Source organism: Danio rerio, chromosome 8 (assembly GCF_049306965.1).
Source record: "Danio rerio strain Tuebingen ecotype United States chromosome 8, GRCz12tu, whole genome shotgun sequence".
In the NCBI taxonomy this organism is placed as follows: Eukaryota; Metazoa; Chordata; class Actinopteri; order Cypriniformes; family Danionidae; genus Danio; species Danio rerio.
Window position 1 is genome coordinate 57,460,034 of NC_133183.1, and position 16,508 is coordinate 57,476,541.

The 16,508-nt window shown below is 39.8% G+C and overlaps 1 protein-coding gene across 9 annotated transcripts in view; it reads left to right on the top strand.

Moving 5' to 3' along the window:
• The window catches only part of si:ch211-243p7.3, a 38,298-nt gene that overhangs the window by 337 nt on the left and 21,453 nt on the right, over positions 1–16,508 (top strand). For 4 of the 9 annotated variants that reach the window (XR_012384760.1, XR_012384761.1, XM_073911204.1 and 1 more), the window contains exons 2-7: positions 2,142–2,255; positions 5,512–5,874; positions 7,334–7,524; positions 9,446–9,779; positions 12,453–13,065; positions 16,183–16,371. Coding sequence is in view for 7 of the 9 variants with exons in the window: in XM_073911204.1 (XP_073767305.1) it covers positions 2,241–2,255; positions 5,512–5,874; positions 7,334–7,524; positions 9,446–9,779; positions 12,453–13,065; positions 16,183–16,371 (1,705 nt within the window). In the remaining 2 variants the exon portion in view is untranslated. Of the gene's footprint in view, positions 1–224; positions 1,802–2,141; positions 2,256–5,511; positions 5,875–7,333; positions 7,525–9,445; positions 9,780–12,452; positions 13,066–16,182; positions 16,372–16,508 lie in introns of those variants that run through there. The other 5 variants (XM_073911205.1, XM_073911201.1, XM_073911202.1 and 2 more) reach the window with 4 other exon arrangements.

The window sequence follows — 16,508 nt, forward strand, 5'->3', positions numbered from 1 at the left end:
GTGTCCGATATAAAATGCACACAATGACCATAGATATATACACCTATGCACAATGACATGTCCATGACGTCAAGCAAGCTTTAGGAGTATATGTAATTTACAACACACGAAAACGCCTGTTTGACTTTCACTGATGCTGTTCTTCATAAGAACAAATATGTTTTAAATAAGCATAACTTATTCATTTATTCTCCTTTCGAGAGCAATGTTGTTTGCAATCACGTGATTCTAGTGACGCGCGAAATTCAGATGGAGGGCAGGAAGTAAAACTGAACAGAATGGATCGAGGAAAGTCCGTAATTTTGCGGTTTATACCATATTTCTAAGTATATATATATAGATTTAAAACAGCATATGTTGCACACGATGACTGTATTATAAAGAGAGACACGTTTTCTACTAAACTGCAATATTTGCCTGTTGAGGCGGTAAATACTTGAAGCTATAATTAACGTTACATAAAAATACTATAGTAAATTTATAGTAGATGCTATGCTTTTTAACCACAGGCAACTATAGTAAAATACCTTAAGTAAACTGTTGTCGAAGTTCTATGGTTGCTGTGGTAATACTACTATAGTAATAAACAAAATACTTTAATACTGTACTGTTTACACCACAGTTGCTACAGTTTAATAGTGCACAAATACATACTATTTACAACTCTTTGTTAGTGAATGCTACAGCATAATGCACTATTAAACTGTGGTAACTGTGGTGTAAACAGTACAGTATTAAAATATTTAGTTTATTACTATAGTAATACCACAGCCACCATAGAACTTCAACAGCAGTTTATTGTGACGTTATGTATACTGTGTAGTATTTACAACTCTTTGTTAGTGAATGCTACAGCATAGTATTATGGTGCACTATTAGACTGTAGTAACTGTGGTATACACAGTACAGTGTTAAATAGTTAGTTTTTTTTATTATAGTAGTATTACCACAGTTTGTTTAATGTATTTTACTATATTTGCCTATGTCTTACAAGTAAAATAGAGTAAAGTAAACAGCAAATGTGTTGCTGGTTATCCAAACGATTGCTATTTTAGAGCACTAGTGTTAACCACCAACAAAATAATCTAACAAAACTAGTAAGGTATGGGTTTTGTGGTTTTATCTGTGTAGAAGGTCTGGAAGACAATAAAAACGGCATGATAAAAACACTACAGTCATTTAAAGTAAAAACTTGAACCACATAGGCTAGTAAAGTGTATACTGTGTAGTATTTACAACTCTTTGTCAGTGAATGAATAATGCACTATTAAACTGTAGTAACTGTGGTGGTGTACACAGTACAGTGTTAAAGTAGTTTGTTTATTGTTGTAGTATTACCACAGCTATCAGGTAAAAACCTGAACCATATAGGCTAGTAAAGTGTATACTGTGTAGTATTTACAACTCTTTATTTGTGAATGCTACAGCATAGTATTATAGTGCACTATTAAACTGTAGTAACTGTGGTGTAAATAGTACAGTGTTAAAGTAATTAATAATGTGAAAGCTTAAACCATATAGGCTAGGGTTGGGCGATGTCTAATGTGAAACATCGCGATGGATGACAGGGTGTTTGGGGGGTGGGACATTTAAGTCTCTAAAAACATTTATGACTGCGTGTTATCATATAGCGACGGAGTGGCGCAGTAGGTAGTGCTGTCGCCTCGCAGCAAGATGCTCACTGGTTCGAACCTCTGCTCAGTTGGTGTTTCTGTGTGGAGTTTCCATGTTCTCCCTGTGTTCGCGTGGGTTTCCTCCGGGTGCTCCGGTTTTCACCACAGTCCAAAGACATGCAGTACAGGTGAATTAGGCTAAATTGTTGGTAGTGTATGAGTGTGTGTGTGTGTGTGGATGTTTCCCAGAGATGGGTTGTGGCTGGAAGGGCATCCGCTGTGTAAAAACTTGCTGGATAAGTTGGCGGTTCATTCCGCTGTAGCGACCCTGGATTAATAAAGGGACTAAGCCGACAAGAAAATGAATGAATGGATGTGATCATATAAGGGTTATGAAAATCAATCATGTCATAGTCGTCTCTTTAAATTACCACTGAACCTAAATAAATGATTCGCTAATTGTCTGGTAAACAGTGAAATATATATATTTTTTTAGATGGGTCGATGAATAGATGTGTGTCATTTTAGTTATAGAGACCTCTTAAGTGGTGTTGCCGGTAATTCGGATCATTTCAAGTGCTCCACCAGATCATCAGCAGGTCACATTACAGACGACAAAAGGAGACCATGAGTGACTCTTCTGTGAGTAATAATATTCATTTTAATTCAGTTCAGTTTAAGTTTATTTGTGTAGCGCAGTTTTCAGTAATTATTGTTTCAAAGCATCTTTACGAAACGTGCACATTTAAAATCAAATTCAGAAATGGTAAGTTTATTAGTCGCCATAACTTTATTAGTTACTCATTACTTTAACTAGTAAATAATAGCTTTTAACAGTTAAAGTTATCACATGTATGTATAATTAACCTGCAGTTATACACTCAACGGCCACTTTATTAGGTACACCTTACTAGTACTGGGTTGGACCCTATTTTGCCTTCAGAACTGCTTTAATACTTCATGGCATAGATTCAACAAGGTACTGGAAATATTACTCAGAGGCTTTGGTCCATAGTTACATGATAGCATCACGCAGTTGCTGCAGATTTGTCGGCTGCACATCCATGATGCAAATCTCCCATTCCACTACATCCCAAAGGTGCAATATTGGATTGAGCTCTGGTGGTTGTTGAGGCCATTTGAGTACAGTGAACTCACTGTTGTGTTCAAGAAACCAGTCTGAGATGATTCACGCTTTATGACATGGAGCATTCAGGGTTCAACGCTAAGGATTTTTTCTACTGGTCCGATCGGGCAAGTGGTTTAGATTTTACTTGCCCTGCCAAAATTTTCACTGGCCCCAAAAAAGGGAAGTTAATAGCTATTTTTTAGCCACATATTTTAAATAATGTGTCAAAAATAAAGTCTGTGAATCTAGAATTTTAATACTTAAAAAAAACTGTAAATAAAAGTGTTATGCTAACAAAAAGAGCAGATGGAAAATGTGGATCTATTTTATTGCGGTTTAAAATTATTTTACAAAAGTGGCTGACTTGTCAAACTGACGGCAAACTTGCTCACTTAATTTTTATTTTGTTGTGTTGTTCCCATGTAAATGTCTACTGCCAAGACGTTAGAAACAGACATTTTCTTTTAGCCTTGTAATTTGATGTTGCCGCCATGTTGCTGTTTCTACGCTTTACTGGTTGTTACCAGGTTACAAAAAAAAATAGCATGGTCAAATCAAACAGATAAGAGGAACCGGAAAGCAATATGTTGTTCACTACATTACAGAGAAGGTAGCGTGTAAAAACTTAAAAGCACAAACTTAAAATGCACGCAATTGACAAATAGTCACAGACAAGTTAAATGTTAGTGACAAGGCAGCACTGTCCCAATCGGGCCAGTAATGATGCAGACTACTGTCCCAAGTGTCGCTCACGCTAGCCCTGGACCACCGGTCAGTCCTTATTGTTGAGCCCTGGCATTATTTAGCTGTATGCAGCCATCAGAAGATGGATACACTGTGGCCATAAAGGGATGAGCATGGTCAGCTGTGGTGTTGACACGATGCTCAATTGGTACTAATGGGCCCAAAGTGTGCCAAGAAAACATCTCCCCAACCATTACACCACCACCACCAGCCTGAACCATTGATACAAGGCAGGATGGATCTAGGCTTTTTTGTTGTTGAGCAAAATTTTGACCCCACCATCCGAATATCGCAGCAGAAATCGAGACTCATCAGACCAGGCAACATTTTTCCAATCTTCTATTATCCAGTTTTGGTGAGCCTGTGTGAATTGTAACAAGTGGTTATTTGAGTTACTGTTGTCTTTCTATCAGCTCCAACCAGTCTGGCCATTCTCCTTTTAACCTCTGGCAGCAACAAGGCTTGTGCGCCTACAGAACTGTCGCTCACTGGATATTTTCTCTTTTTTGGACCATTCTCTGTAAACCCTAGAGATGCTTGTGCGTGAAAATCCCAGTAGATCAGCAGTTTCTGAAATACACAGACCTGCCTGTCTGGCACCCCATTTCTTCTCCATTCTGATGCTCGGTTTGAACTGCAGCAGATCGTCTTGACCATGTCTACATGCCTAAATGCATTGAGTTGCTGTCATGTGATTGGCTGATCAGAAATTAGCCTCAACGAGCAGTTGGATGTACTAAATAAATAAAGTAGCCGGTGAGTGTATAGTATATAGGTGATGTCATTGTGAACATGTTTAGTCAAGTGTATTCGTATATTAAATGTGCTTTAAAGGGATAGTTCACCCAAAAAAATCACTGACAATTTACTCGCCCGCATGTGGTTTCACTTTTATTAGTTTCTTCTGTTGAACGCAAACAAAGGCAATCTGTAACCATTGACATTCATACACTGTAAAACCAAAAAAGTTAAGGTAACTCAAACCATTTAAGGAAACCGATTGCAACAAACCATTTAAGTTCAAAATTTTATCCTAATCAGTACTGTTAACTTAATCTATTTGAGTAAATGAAGCAATTTGAGCACAGTAAAACCCAGTAAATGAAGAGAACTCAAACCAAAAGAGTACTGTAAACACATTAAGTAAAGTCAACTCAAACCATTTGAGGAAACCGATTGCAATAAACAATTTGAGTTAAAAAAAAAAATCTATATGAGTATTGTGAACTTATTCCATTTAAGTTTAACTAATGAGGTGTTTAGTTAACTCATTACCTTCAACACTGAGTTCAAAACTCTTTTCCAATGAGTAGAATTAACTTTTAGTCAATTTTGAGTTTAAATGCATTAAGAATGAATTAAGTTTATTTAGCCTGGATATCTAAACACTTGTTATAAAAAGCAGAAAGAGTATGACATGTCTTATGAAAGGGTGATTTTATAGACAGTTTATGTGTACATGTATGGATCAAAGGAAATATATTTCCAGCTTTTATAAACCTTGTTTTGCCTGTAGATTGCTTACAATAAGTTTTACAATCACTTAGAAAAAAATTACAAATTTTATTAGATCTTATTAACAGCAGCTGTTATGATTGCCTAGTGACTAGATCAGTCCTCTGTAGGCAAGATCGTCTCATCGTCTCACACTTGGTTCAGCCTGTGGATGACTTCAAAGGACTCTGAATTGAAGACAGCTATTATTAGCCCCATTAAGCAATATCGTAGGTCCACAGAACTAGTCATTGTTATACAATGACTTGCTTAATTACTCTAACTTGCCTAATTAACCTAGTTAAGCCTTTAAATGCCACTTTAAGCTGAATACTAGTATCTAGAAAATGATCTAGTAAAATTTTTCACTGTCATCATAGCACAGATAAAATAAACCAGTTATTAGAAATTAGTTTTTAACGCTATTATCTTTAGAAATGTGTTGGAAATTAACTTCTTTCTGTTAAACAGAAATTGGGGGAAAAATTATAAAGGGGTGTTTATAATTCTGACTCCATCTTTATATTGCAGGTTGAGCTTGAGGGTTGGGTGCGGATGTGGGAAAAACCTGACGGTATTTCACCGGCTGACCTCTCATGGGTGAAGAATGACACAGAGAGAGGGCTCTTCACCCACGTTCAGGTCTATCAGGACAGTACTGGTGTGCTGAAGAGGCGACGGGTGATGAAGTCCAACAGGATGTGGTTTTACCCCCCAGAATCTCCAGGCTACGTCAGCGAGACTGTGCCATCACCACACCTCTTCTTTCGGGGTCGCGTCTTTGTCTGGCGGCCCGTTGGAGTGTGGAGATACTCACTGAGGTGTCCTCGTGGTGAAGAATGTGCTGGTAGTGGAAAAAACCTGCACCTCTATCCGTCAGGATACCACAATAGGGTTTGTCTGATTACATTGTGTATGATTATTAAACTGTAAAGCCAACAGTTAACTTTATCAAATGAAAGGACTCTGTTCACAGCTAGAGTTTTAAAGCTGACGATAAACTTCCAGTAAAAGCTTAATTTTCTTAGACTCATTTCAGTGTCGCAAGGTTGTTTTTACAGCATTGATTTTTGTAATGTATTTACAATACATTCAGCTAAATAGACTTACTCATTCATTTAGTTGTTTAAGCATAAAACGAGATGAAAGACAGTTGTGAACACTAGTGCCGTCAGTAGAATCAGGCTATCGCAGAAATTCCATTGAAAATATTGCGGTTAAATAAGCTGTCATATTTTAAAGACATGGCGGGGGGGGAAATGGAATTTAATGTAGTGCTTTTTGTCCATATACCCACTTCATATTGTATAGCTAACAGGGAGTGAAGATTGCTGATTTTCAAAGAAAACAGATCTTAAACGTGACAATTTTGTTATAGAAAGACAGTTCACCAGAAGCCACCCGGCTGAAAATTAAAAGTCTGTGTGCATATAGCTCATTATGTAATTAGGATGTTAAAGTAAACAAAAATATTTGTGTCCACCTTGAAACATTTCCATTGTTTTGGCTATTTGCACATGTTGTGAGAGAATGCAGCGCTTATTATTAGTTTGTTTACTTTGTGAAGTTTATTTATAAACTAATTTTGAGAGGATCACGTGCTTATGATTGCTTGCAGTCAGTCCCGCATTATCCAATTTATGATTCACCAATCAGACGATTCCTAAACCACTATAAATACCCTAAGTTCCATATAACAGCCATCTTCGTTTTGAAGAATCCCCCCTTCCACCCCTACTTCTCCTCCTTTCCTAGATGGGTGGCATCGTGGCCCAGTGGTTAGCACTGTTGCTTCACAGCAAGAACGTCAATGGTTCTAGTCCTTACCAGGCCAGCCAACGTTTCTGTGCGGAGTTTATACGTTCTCCCTGTGGTCATGTGGGTTTCTCGGTTTCCTCCCACTGTCCAAAAACATGCGACTTAAGTTAATTGACTAATCCAAATCGGCACCATAGACATGCTCCTAAAAAGTAGTCAGCTCTTAAGAGCCACCATTATCTGTTCATTAGCTACTACAGCAGGGGAGTTCTCCAGATCTACCTGAGCTCAAACTCCCCTCTCGCCTTGGAAACGGGAGGGAGCCCCGGGCTCGAGGATCTTATGAGCTCAGGGCTCTCTCCCGGGACAGCATGCCAAACAAGTATTATAATCAATCATCAGCTGAGTGTGAACTCTTGAAGTAAGGATTTGCAACATGCTGTCAAACTGATGAAGAAATTTGATTAATTTCCTGGTGTTTTTGGTGATTGCATGTGCTTTCTTAAATTACAGAGCGTTAAGCTCTCTGGACCCCTGTAGTAAACGCATTTAAAGGTCAAACAATACAAAGTGCTGCTGGTTTGTCATGTTACAGGTTTGTCAGATCTGCGATGTCGCCAATTGGTATTCAATGCTGACGGAGGTACTGCGCTGTGGGCCGTGCACCGAGGAAGGGAGGAAGAGTGATGGTGGCGAGGTGGGTCGTTGGTTGGCATGGGATCCTGCAATACTTTGTCAGCTCAGTGAGGCTCACCAAGCCATGTTCCCTGCAATTCTAACTAATGGGTGAGTAAACCAGACAAGTGTTGTCTGTTTACCTCTTTACTGTACAGGGCTCGCAACATTTCTAAATCTCTGGTTGCCCTTCAGACAGGCACTTCAGGTTTTTTTAGTCCAAAATAAATGTATAGAATAGAAAACAAACATTATTTACTAAAGACATACATGCAAAGAAAAGCATACATTTACCAAATAAAATGTTATAATGGCATTTGTTAATTTTAAAATAACCAAGTTTTTATAAAAAAACAAAAATAATAATAAAATAAAATAAAATAATGTTAGGTAAACATTACTTTTAGGTAATTTTTTAATTTTTTTTAATTTGTTATACTGACACAGTAAACGTTTATTTTCATGCACAACACTTTGTGTTTGCAATGGGAAAAAAAACATCAAATGTTCGTCGATACGATCATTTTAATGATGTTCGCACAGGTTTCACTTTCACTTCCGAGTGTGGCTCATGACTGCTGTCATCATGCAAATCCAACCTCCCACACGGCCCTCAAATGATGGCTCTGTGCAACAAGCTGAACGTTATTTACAACTTCATTACCTGTTATTCACAGCCTATGCAGGTTCTGTTCACCATAGTAGGCATCATTGGGCGTGCACGATAGTAAACAAACAGCTGGCGGTCAGCCCACGTGTGATTTTGCAGACGCAAATACATCATTACATGAAGACAGAAATTACATTTTTGGGTGAATTATACCTCATAAATACAGTATGTGACACTTTTAACACCATTTGAAGGTGTCAATGTTGCTGTGAAGACTTGTGCGACTGCCTTGCTTTTCTCCTGACCTCGAAAATATAATTGGCTGAATCATAGGAAGCTGAAAATAAGATTGTGTGTAGGGTCGAATCGAGATCGTGATCTTTTTTCGATGAATCGTGCAGCCCTAGTCTCTACAACAGATTTAAAAGAATTAAATTTAAACACTGCTTAACCAACCTTAGGATTCATTAGGTGATGTATTTACTAACATAAACTATGAACAATACTTGTACATCAGGAAATGTCTTTGATTCGAACTCAGGACGCCCTGAAGTGCTACCATTCCAAATGTCAGCATGCTGACCACTGGGCTATTGTGCCTGTAGGTTAATTATTGAAACCATAAAAGAATGTTCCAGGATGTTTGAGGATGGTTATATATAAAAAAAAACAATGTTCTTTCATGGAAATTTTTAGTTATTCCTTGATTACAATGTCTCAGTCCAGAAAGGTAGAGAGCTCAATATAACAAATTTGCCTCATCAAATGTAGAACCGAGTCTTTTGTCTTTTGTAGTAGCCTTATCAAGAACTTCTGGTAGCTTTTTATTGTTTTATTTATCAAGTGGCTCAGTGGCTAGCAATGTAAGAAGATCACTGGTTTGAGTACTGGCTGGATCAGTTGGCATTTCTGTGTGGAGTTTGCATGTTCTCCCCGTGTTCTCATGGGTTTCTTCAGGGTGCTCCGGAGTCCAAATCTTGCAGGATAGGTGAATTGAATAAACTAAATTGGCTGTAGTGTGTGAATGGGTGTTTCCCAGTACTGGGTTGTGGCTGGAAGGGCATCCGCTGTGTAAAACATATACTGGAATAGTTGGTGGTTCATTCCACTGTGGCAATCTCTGAAATAGAGGCTAAGTCAAAGGAAAATAAATGAATGCATTTATTTTTATCAACTTGGTACTTTTGACACCAGATAGGGCAAATGTAAGCACATATTGATAGTGGCTCCCAAATGCCAAAACATTGCATGAAACATAATTATCCATTTTGTGAAAGAATACAAAAGCATTGAAATAAATTTTGATGATGGATTTTGGTAGCCTGACGGGAAAACAGCATCGAGCCTAGTAATTTTGCTAGCTTTACCCTTGTAGCCCTACCGTACTCTGTTCATGCACTGATTGATTATCACACTTTTTAGGCGTGGTGTGGACAAGAGCGTGATACGGCTTCTGCGGGACTGTACCGAGATGCACACCATGATGAAGGTGTGCCGACAGGTTCAAGAAAACCATACGAAGGAGTATCTCCAAAGGAAGGATCTGTACACCACCCTCCTGATGACTCTGAAAAAGCCTGGTGGGATTGTGTCAGCCTTTAAACACAAGTTTGAGGCTCCACCTCCTCAAAAAGAGCTGCCTTCTGCTCGCCTACTTCGCCATGCATTCCTGCTCGCAGAGGCCGGCAATATGCAGGACTACACGAACCAGATTCTGTCCACTTTTGGCACAGTGGTGAAAATGGACTCAAAAAAGGTAAATGCAGCAATGCACAAGGTAGCAAACAACATAGTTGAGAATCAAGTTACTCAACCTATTTGATTGCTTAGTGATATCGAAAACATTTTAAGGCTGGGACACACCAAGCAGACAGTCGGCCATTTGACAGCAAGTCAACGACAACAACTGGCACCAGTGAAACCCAACTGTGTTGCTGCCTCGTTTTGCACGCCGAACAGACGAAAGCTCACTGAAACAAGAGCCATGTTCTTCGCCTGCATAAGAGGATGTCTGTTAGCTCCGCGTGGGGCAGTAATCTGTTTTCTTGTTCCACAAGGGAACTGAACTTCTGATGCAAACAAAGCATAAACAAAGCAGTGTTTATTACCATTATCACAGTTATTGTCACTTACCACAATTATTCGCTTGTTTAAATAGGTTTTACAATTTAATAATTCATATTGTTTGCGAATATTTGAGAAACGAAAACTAAACAAAATGATTTCTGGCCTCTTTGTGATTGGCTTGAATCGTTTACTTGCTACGTCAGTTCACTATGTCACACTCGCACTCTGATTCATTGCTGAAAAACCAGTCAAAGCTCTCTCTTCAGCCGTCTCAAGGCATCTCTGACGCAGCTTCCAATCATCGTCAGTGTAGTGCAAAGTAAGGCTCAAGAGTGGTCCATCGTCCTGCTTGTCTAGAGATCAGATGTGACTGCAAACTGGCTGCATAAGTATAAATCAGCCTCAGCCTTTAAAGCCTTGTTTATACTTCAGTGTCGAGTGATCGCTGTGAGCCACGGCACATGCCGAATCTCATATTCCGAAACTAGCTGGCAGGAGGTTTTTATGTTCCTCTGTGTCAAGTTTTTTCATGGAGGTTTTTTCTGAATGCAACCTTAATGTTCAAGAAGCTAAAACTAGCTCTTTTAAAGACTGGAACCAGTGGACGTGCAAAACCTTTAATCATAAGGTAAACACAAAACAAAGGTTTTCACCTGGAGCTCCACACTTGCACTTGGGGCTCGCAGCTCTCGAGATAGTCCTTGCTGTAACCCACAGCTTGATGACATACTCTACCAGGTCCCCTGCATAATGGAAAATCGCCTACACCTCCCTCTAACATAAACCCAGTCGTCACAGTAGCATGGGTGTTACCCTAGTGGGTGGTACAATGGTTACCATGTAGTGGACCTGGTCACAAACATCATCGTGGTTACAGACTGCTGCTAGGACTTATTGCGAATCTCTGCTCTGATTGGCAAACTGACCAAATAGCTTGCACTATGCGTCATCGCGACATTGAGAGGTGTGCGGGTGTGAGACAATGAGAAGGCTGCGCCGGACCATATGCTTGTGCTTGATGCAGAAGTATAAATCAGCCTTAACAGAGTGGGTCACGTGATTCCACACGTGGTAGGAAATGTAAGAGAAAAAATTGACCTGGGAAAATTTGGTCCTGAATGTCAACTTTGATTATATTGTGATTAATTCAGCCCTATCTGACAGTAAAACGATGACAGCAGACGTGTGAAACTTGCCTGACCAATGAATCGACAAAGCTCAACAGCCGACCGTCAGCTTGGTGTGTCCTGACCCTTACTGTGCGTTCACAACGAAGCCGGTGAGAGCATCAAAGGTCGCTCTGGCCGCCCTGGCGACAACGATGTTTGCCTTCAGCTCCGGCGGCGAGAGCGTCAAAATCCGCTACATTGATTTTGTATTTAAAGTGGCCATTGCAGCATATATCAGTCACATTTCTGCATCAAACATGCTTTCTACCGTGAAAATGTTGCACGCTTTTTCTATCAAATTCATTTAACAATGGAAGATCAAGTTGCATGTTGTGTGGTTTTGCACCACTTAATTATCCAATGTGTCAATATGTCTGAAATATCCTGAAGCAGCAATACTGTTTTGCATTGTTGCATGAGATTCCCGCTTTCTATAACATCAATGCACATCAGTAACTCGCCAGTAACTTTTTTTAATGTATGTTCCTGTAAGAAAACAACTTTAATTAGTGGAAATCCAGCGACCGCATTAATCAAACCCTTGGGAACAACTGTGGTCGGAACCAAAGTTCACAGGACTGTGTTCTCTGGACTCCTCTCAAGCGGTGGACTTCTACATTCTGATTGGTTGCCGCCGAACCGCGTCATAGCTCATTACCATAAGGTGGACTTGATTTCAACTTTCCTCGACTCTCACACCTGGGAAAACGCGTCGTGCAGCTCCTCGCCGCTTATCGCCTCCACCTTCCATTGAAAATTAAAGACTTATGGCTACTTTCACGCTCTCGCCGTTTTCAATGTGAACGTACAGTTCGGCTACCAGTCCCTAACTCATCCAGAAATCTTTTTTGTGAAAATCACCCTTTTTTTTTTTTTTTTTGATCTGTCCAATGTTTGTACACAATTTTGAATATGAATGTTTCTAGATGGCAGTATAGACATGGCCGGCCCGTGCATAGAGGCAACCTAGGTGGCAGAATAGTGAGGATGGCGTCCCCGAACCCCCGGTCCTCACTTTCATCTGGGACACCCACCCCTTCCCTCCTGGTCCTCGCTTTTTGTCTTTCAGGTTGAGGGCGGTGTGATTGCTATTTACTTAGAAGGCTAGTTCAGCTTGCTCCGGCCCTGAGTATAAAGAGGTATAATTTACAGATAACTATATACAGACTTACAGAGTCTCTCACATTTTGCAGGTGTCTGGGGAAGCTGAAGGCTCCGGGGAGTGGTTCACCAGCATTGGCAATGAGCACTCACAAATAGTCTCATTTGTTGTAACGTGTGACGAGTCCACTGAGTGTCTGAAGCCCATGTGTCAGGGAATTATGGACCGGTTCCAGCAGGCCAGTCAACCTGTCCCGAAGATCCTGTATGTTGACCGTGGGTGCTGTTGTGCGCAAGGCCCAACTGCTGTGGAGAATTTGTTCCAGACATGGGTGGACGGTGGTATGGTCATCCGTTTGGACCTTTTCTATTGGATTCATTGCTTTGATGCAGCCATTCGCACAGACAGCCACTCAAAGTACACAGTGTTCAAGTCTGCCCTTGCAGGAGCGGTGCTGGCTTACAACCGTGCAGACTTACAGCTGCTCATCAAGGCTGTCAGAGCTCAGGACCTGAAGGCTTTTGACAGCGTAGCTGATGAAGACATGGTGCGGCTGTATGTTTCGAGAGAGCAGCTGAAGCACCATGTTCGGAGAGTCACTCTTGGGGCTCAGGAGACCTTTCAGCTCATTCAGAGGGCCATAGATGAGCTCAAGGGTCCTGCTGGGATGGACCAGAGTGGAGTCAGTCTCTTTAAATCAACAGGTAATTAATCTACTCCAAGCATATACAGTTAAAATCAGAATTATTTGTATATTTTTGTTCTTTTATTTCCTCAATTTCTGTTTTACGGAAAGATTTTTTCAACACATTTCTAAAAATAACAGTTTCAATAACTCATTTCTAATGACTGATTTCTTTTATCTTTGCCATGATGACAGCACATAATATTTTGCTGTATTTTTTAATATTCTAATATTCAGCTTAAAGTGACATTTAAAGACTTTACTTGGTTAACTAGGCAGGTTAGGGTAATTAGGCAAGTGATTGTATGACAATGGTCTAGGCCTGGGATCACCGAACTTGTTCCTGGAGGCCCGTTGTCCTGCAGATTTTAGCTCCAACCTTATTCAAACACACCTGAACAAGCTAATCAAGGTCCTATTAAGTATACTTGAAACATAGATATATATATTAGATGTCGCCTACCCTGTTGTTGTCTATTGGAAGGAATGCGTCAATAGAGCCGCCATTTTGAAACAGAGTAGCGCTCCTTTGAAATGAATGCGGGACCAAGGTACAGTGGAGGACTGTGGACATCCAAAGCCAGAAATATACATATATCTATGATCGGTAGTTTTCCTGGATGTTATTATGCAATATTTTTTTTTCTATATACGAAAATTAAAATTTTACATCACTTTTCTACATTGAGGGATCATCGCATTGGCATTCCTGACAAAAAGCTTGTGTTTGTGTGTACAGAAATGTACTATTCACCCTCCCTGTTAAATTTGATCTAATCCATGTCCTGAAACACACCTCCTCTCCTGCTTTCACTTCTCATACTGACGGAGGGAGCCATTCGTTTGTGAATGAATCTCCGTTATGAATGACTTGTTCACTAGCCGACAATTATACAATTTTCTGGCAGCGCAGCATCTCGTTATCATATTTCTCTTTGCATTGTTTGCTGATTTTATTCAACAAAACTAGCATAAGCTGAGTGTTTAGTGCGAGTTGGAGTTACTTTGCCTTATGGTGAATGCAGTAAGTGACTATATTATCATCAATAACGTGACCTGTTTAGCACAAAAGTTCAGAACATACAAAAACGTAAAAAACTAAATCTTACCTATGAAATTTTCTGCCTTTTTGCTTTGTTTTCTTTGTTTGCTCGTTACCACACCCGTAGACAGCGCTAAAGTCCCGCATCTTCACTTAATAACACTGTCTTGACTAGTGCGGTTGAATGACATTTGTCTTGGGAGCACTGTACCAATGTGGCGGCGCTATTGACGCATGCTTAGGGTCCCTATGGGATATCTAGTGTATATATCTATGTACTTGAAGATAAATAGCAATAAAATAACAAAACTGGAATAACTACAGCAGTCGCGATCATCTGATCTCACATGAAGCAAGAGATTGCGAGGACATATGATGACGTGTGCAGGTTGTGTAGTGCTGTCCCAATTCTTAGGGGTAAATTTTGAAGCCCTTCCCCTTCACCCTCGGTTGTAAGGGCCAAGGGGAGAGTGTAGGGGTACAAAAATAGAATTGGGATTGGGCCTTACTCGGTCTACCTATATATTGCTATTCTAAATACAACCCCAAATCAGAAAAAGTTGGGACAGTATGGAAAATCCTAATTAAAAAACGAAGTAGGGATTTCTAAATTTAATTTGACGTATTTTATTACAGACAATATGAACATTAAATATTTCATGTTTTGTCCGGTCAACTTCAATTCATGTGTAATTACACCTTTCCTGTCGATCAGTCCTGCTACACATTCCAAAAGAAGTTGTGACAGCAGCAATTTAGGGTTAGTAATCATCTGGTCAGTTGGTTAAATAATTATGTAATTTGAAACCAGTGATGTCAACAGATAAAAGGTCTAGTCTTTTTGGAGCAAAGATGAGGATGAGGAACCCCAGTTTGCCATCAAATACATAAGAAAATTATTGCGATGTTTAAAAACAATGTTCCTCGAAGAAAGATTGAAAGACATTAGATATTTCACCTTCAACAGTGCAATCATTAAAAGATTCATGGAAACTGGAGAAAATTCAGTGCGTAAAGGACAAGGGTGCAAGCCTAAGCTGAACAACCGTGATCTCTGATCCCTCAGGTGGCACTGCATCAAGAATCGTCATTTATCTATAACCGATATCACCACATGGATGATTATTTTGGCAAACCTTTGACAAGCTCCACAGTATGTAGTTACATCTACAAATGCCAGTTTAAACTGTTCTGTGGCAAAAGGAAGCCCTATGTTAACAGTGTCCAGAAGCGTGGTCAACTTATTTGGGGTCGGAGACATCTAGGAAGGACCATCACACAGTGAATGTGTTCTCTGGTCAGATAAATCACTCTCTTAGGTATTTTTTTTTTTTTGGAGAAATGAACACAGTGTGCTCGGTACCAAAGAAGAAAAGATCATTCAGACTGTTACCAGCAACAAGTCCAAAAGCCAGGGTCTGTCATGGTATGGGGTTGTGTCAATGCCCTTGGCAAAGGAAACTTGCATATCTGTGATGGCACCATTAATGCTGAAAAGAACAGATTTTGGAGCACAATATGCTGCCTTCTTTCGCAGGCACGCCCATGCATACTTCAACAAGACGGTGCTGGCATGGGAGGAAGAAGATACAGGTAATTGACTGGCCTGCCTGCAGTCCTGACCTGTCTCCAATAGAGAACGTGTGGGTCATTTTGAAGCACAAAATCCGACAATGAAGAGCCCGTACTGTTGGCCATTTTAAGACTTGTTTGCAGTCCCTAAACAATAAGTGTTGTGAAAATATATAGCAATATGGCAAAGTGGGGTAAATGCCTGACTGTTCCAACTTCTTTTAAAATGTATTGCAAGTACCAATAATAAAATACACGTTTATTTTGAAAAATAAAACAAGAAAAATCATGTGGAACACATTAAATAAAATTTGCTTACGAATACAAGTCAAAGTAAATTCATAAATCACTCCTTTCATTTTTATTTGCGTTTTCCATACTGTCCCAACTTTTTCTAATTTGGGGTTGTGCAATGCTGTTAGCGTATAGTGTATAACATTATGTAAATATATATTTATCGTCTGCTATTTTGACACATGCAAACTGTCCATCTGATGTGTAAATATTTTGGTCCCCTTACAGAAGCAATAGATGGCGTGTGGGAAGCGCAGCAACGACACCTTGAGTGCATACAGGATCCGCCAGAGATGAGCATGTACAGAGTGGCTGGTACCGCCAACATCAATGGGGTGGACGTTCCATACTATAAGTGTCTCCGTGGAAACAACAGTCTGGAGGGGTTCTATAAATCTCTGCCTCACATGATCCCAGGTACATGTTCATCAGTTCATTCAGTCCACACCATTATATTTTGCTTGGCTCCTAATGGGTCAGATGTTTAAAGGTACAATCATTTTACAAATCTCCTCGAGGTCAACGGGTGAATTTTACCAGTTTTAAAACCATTC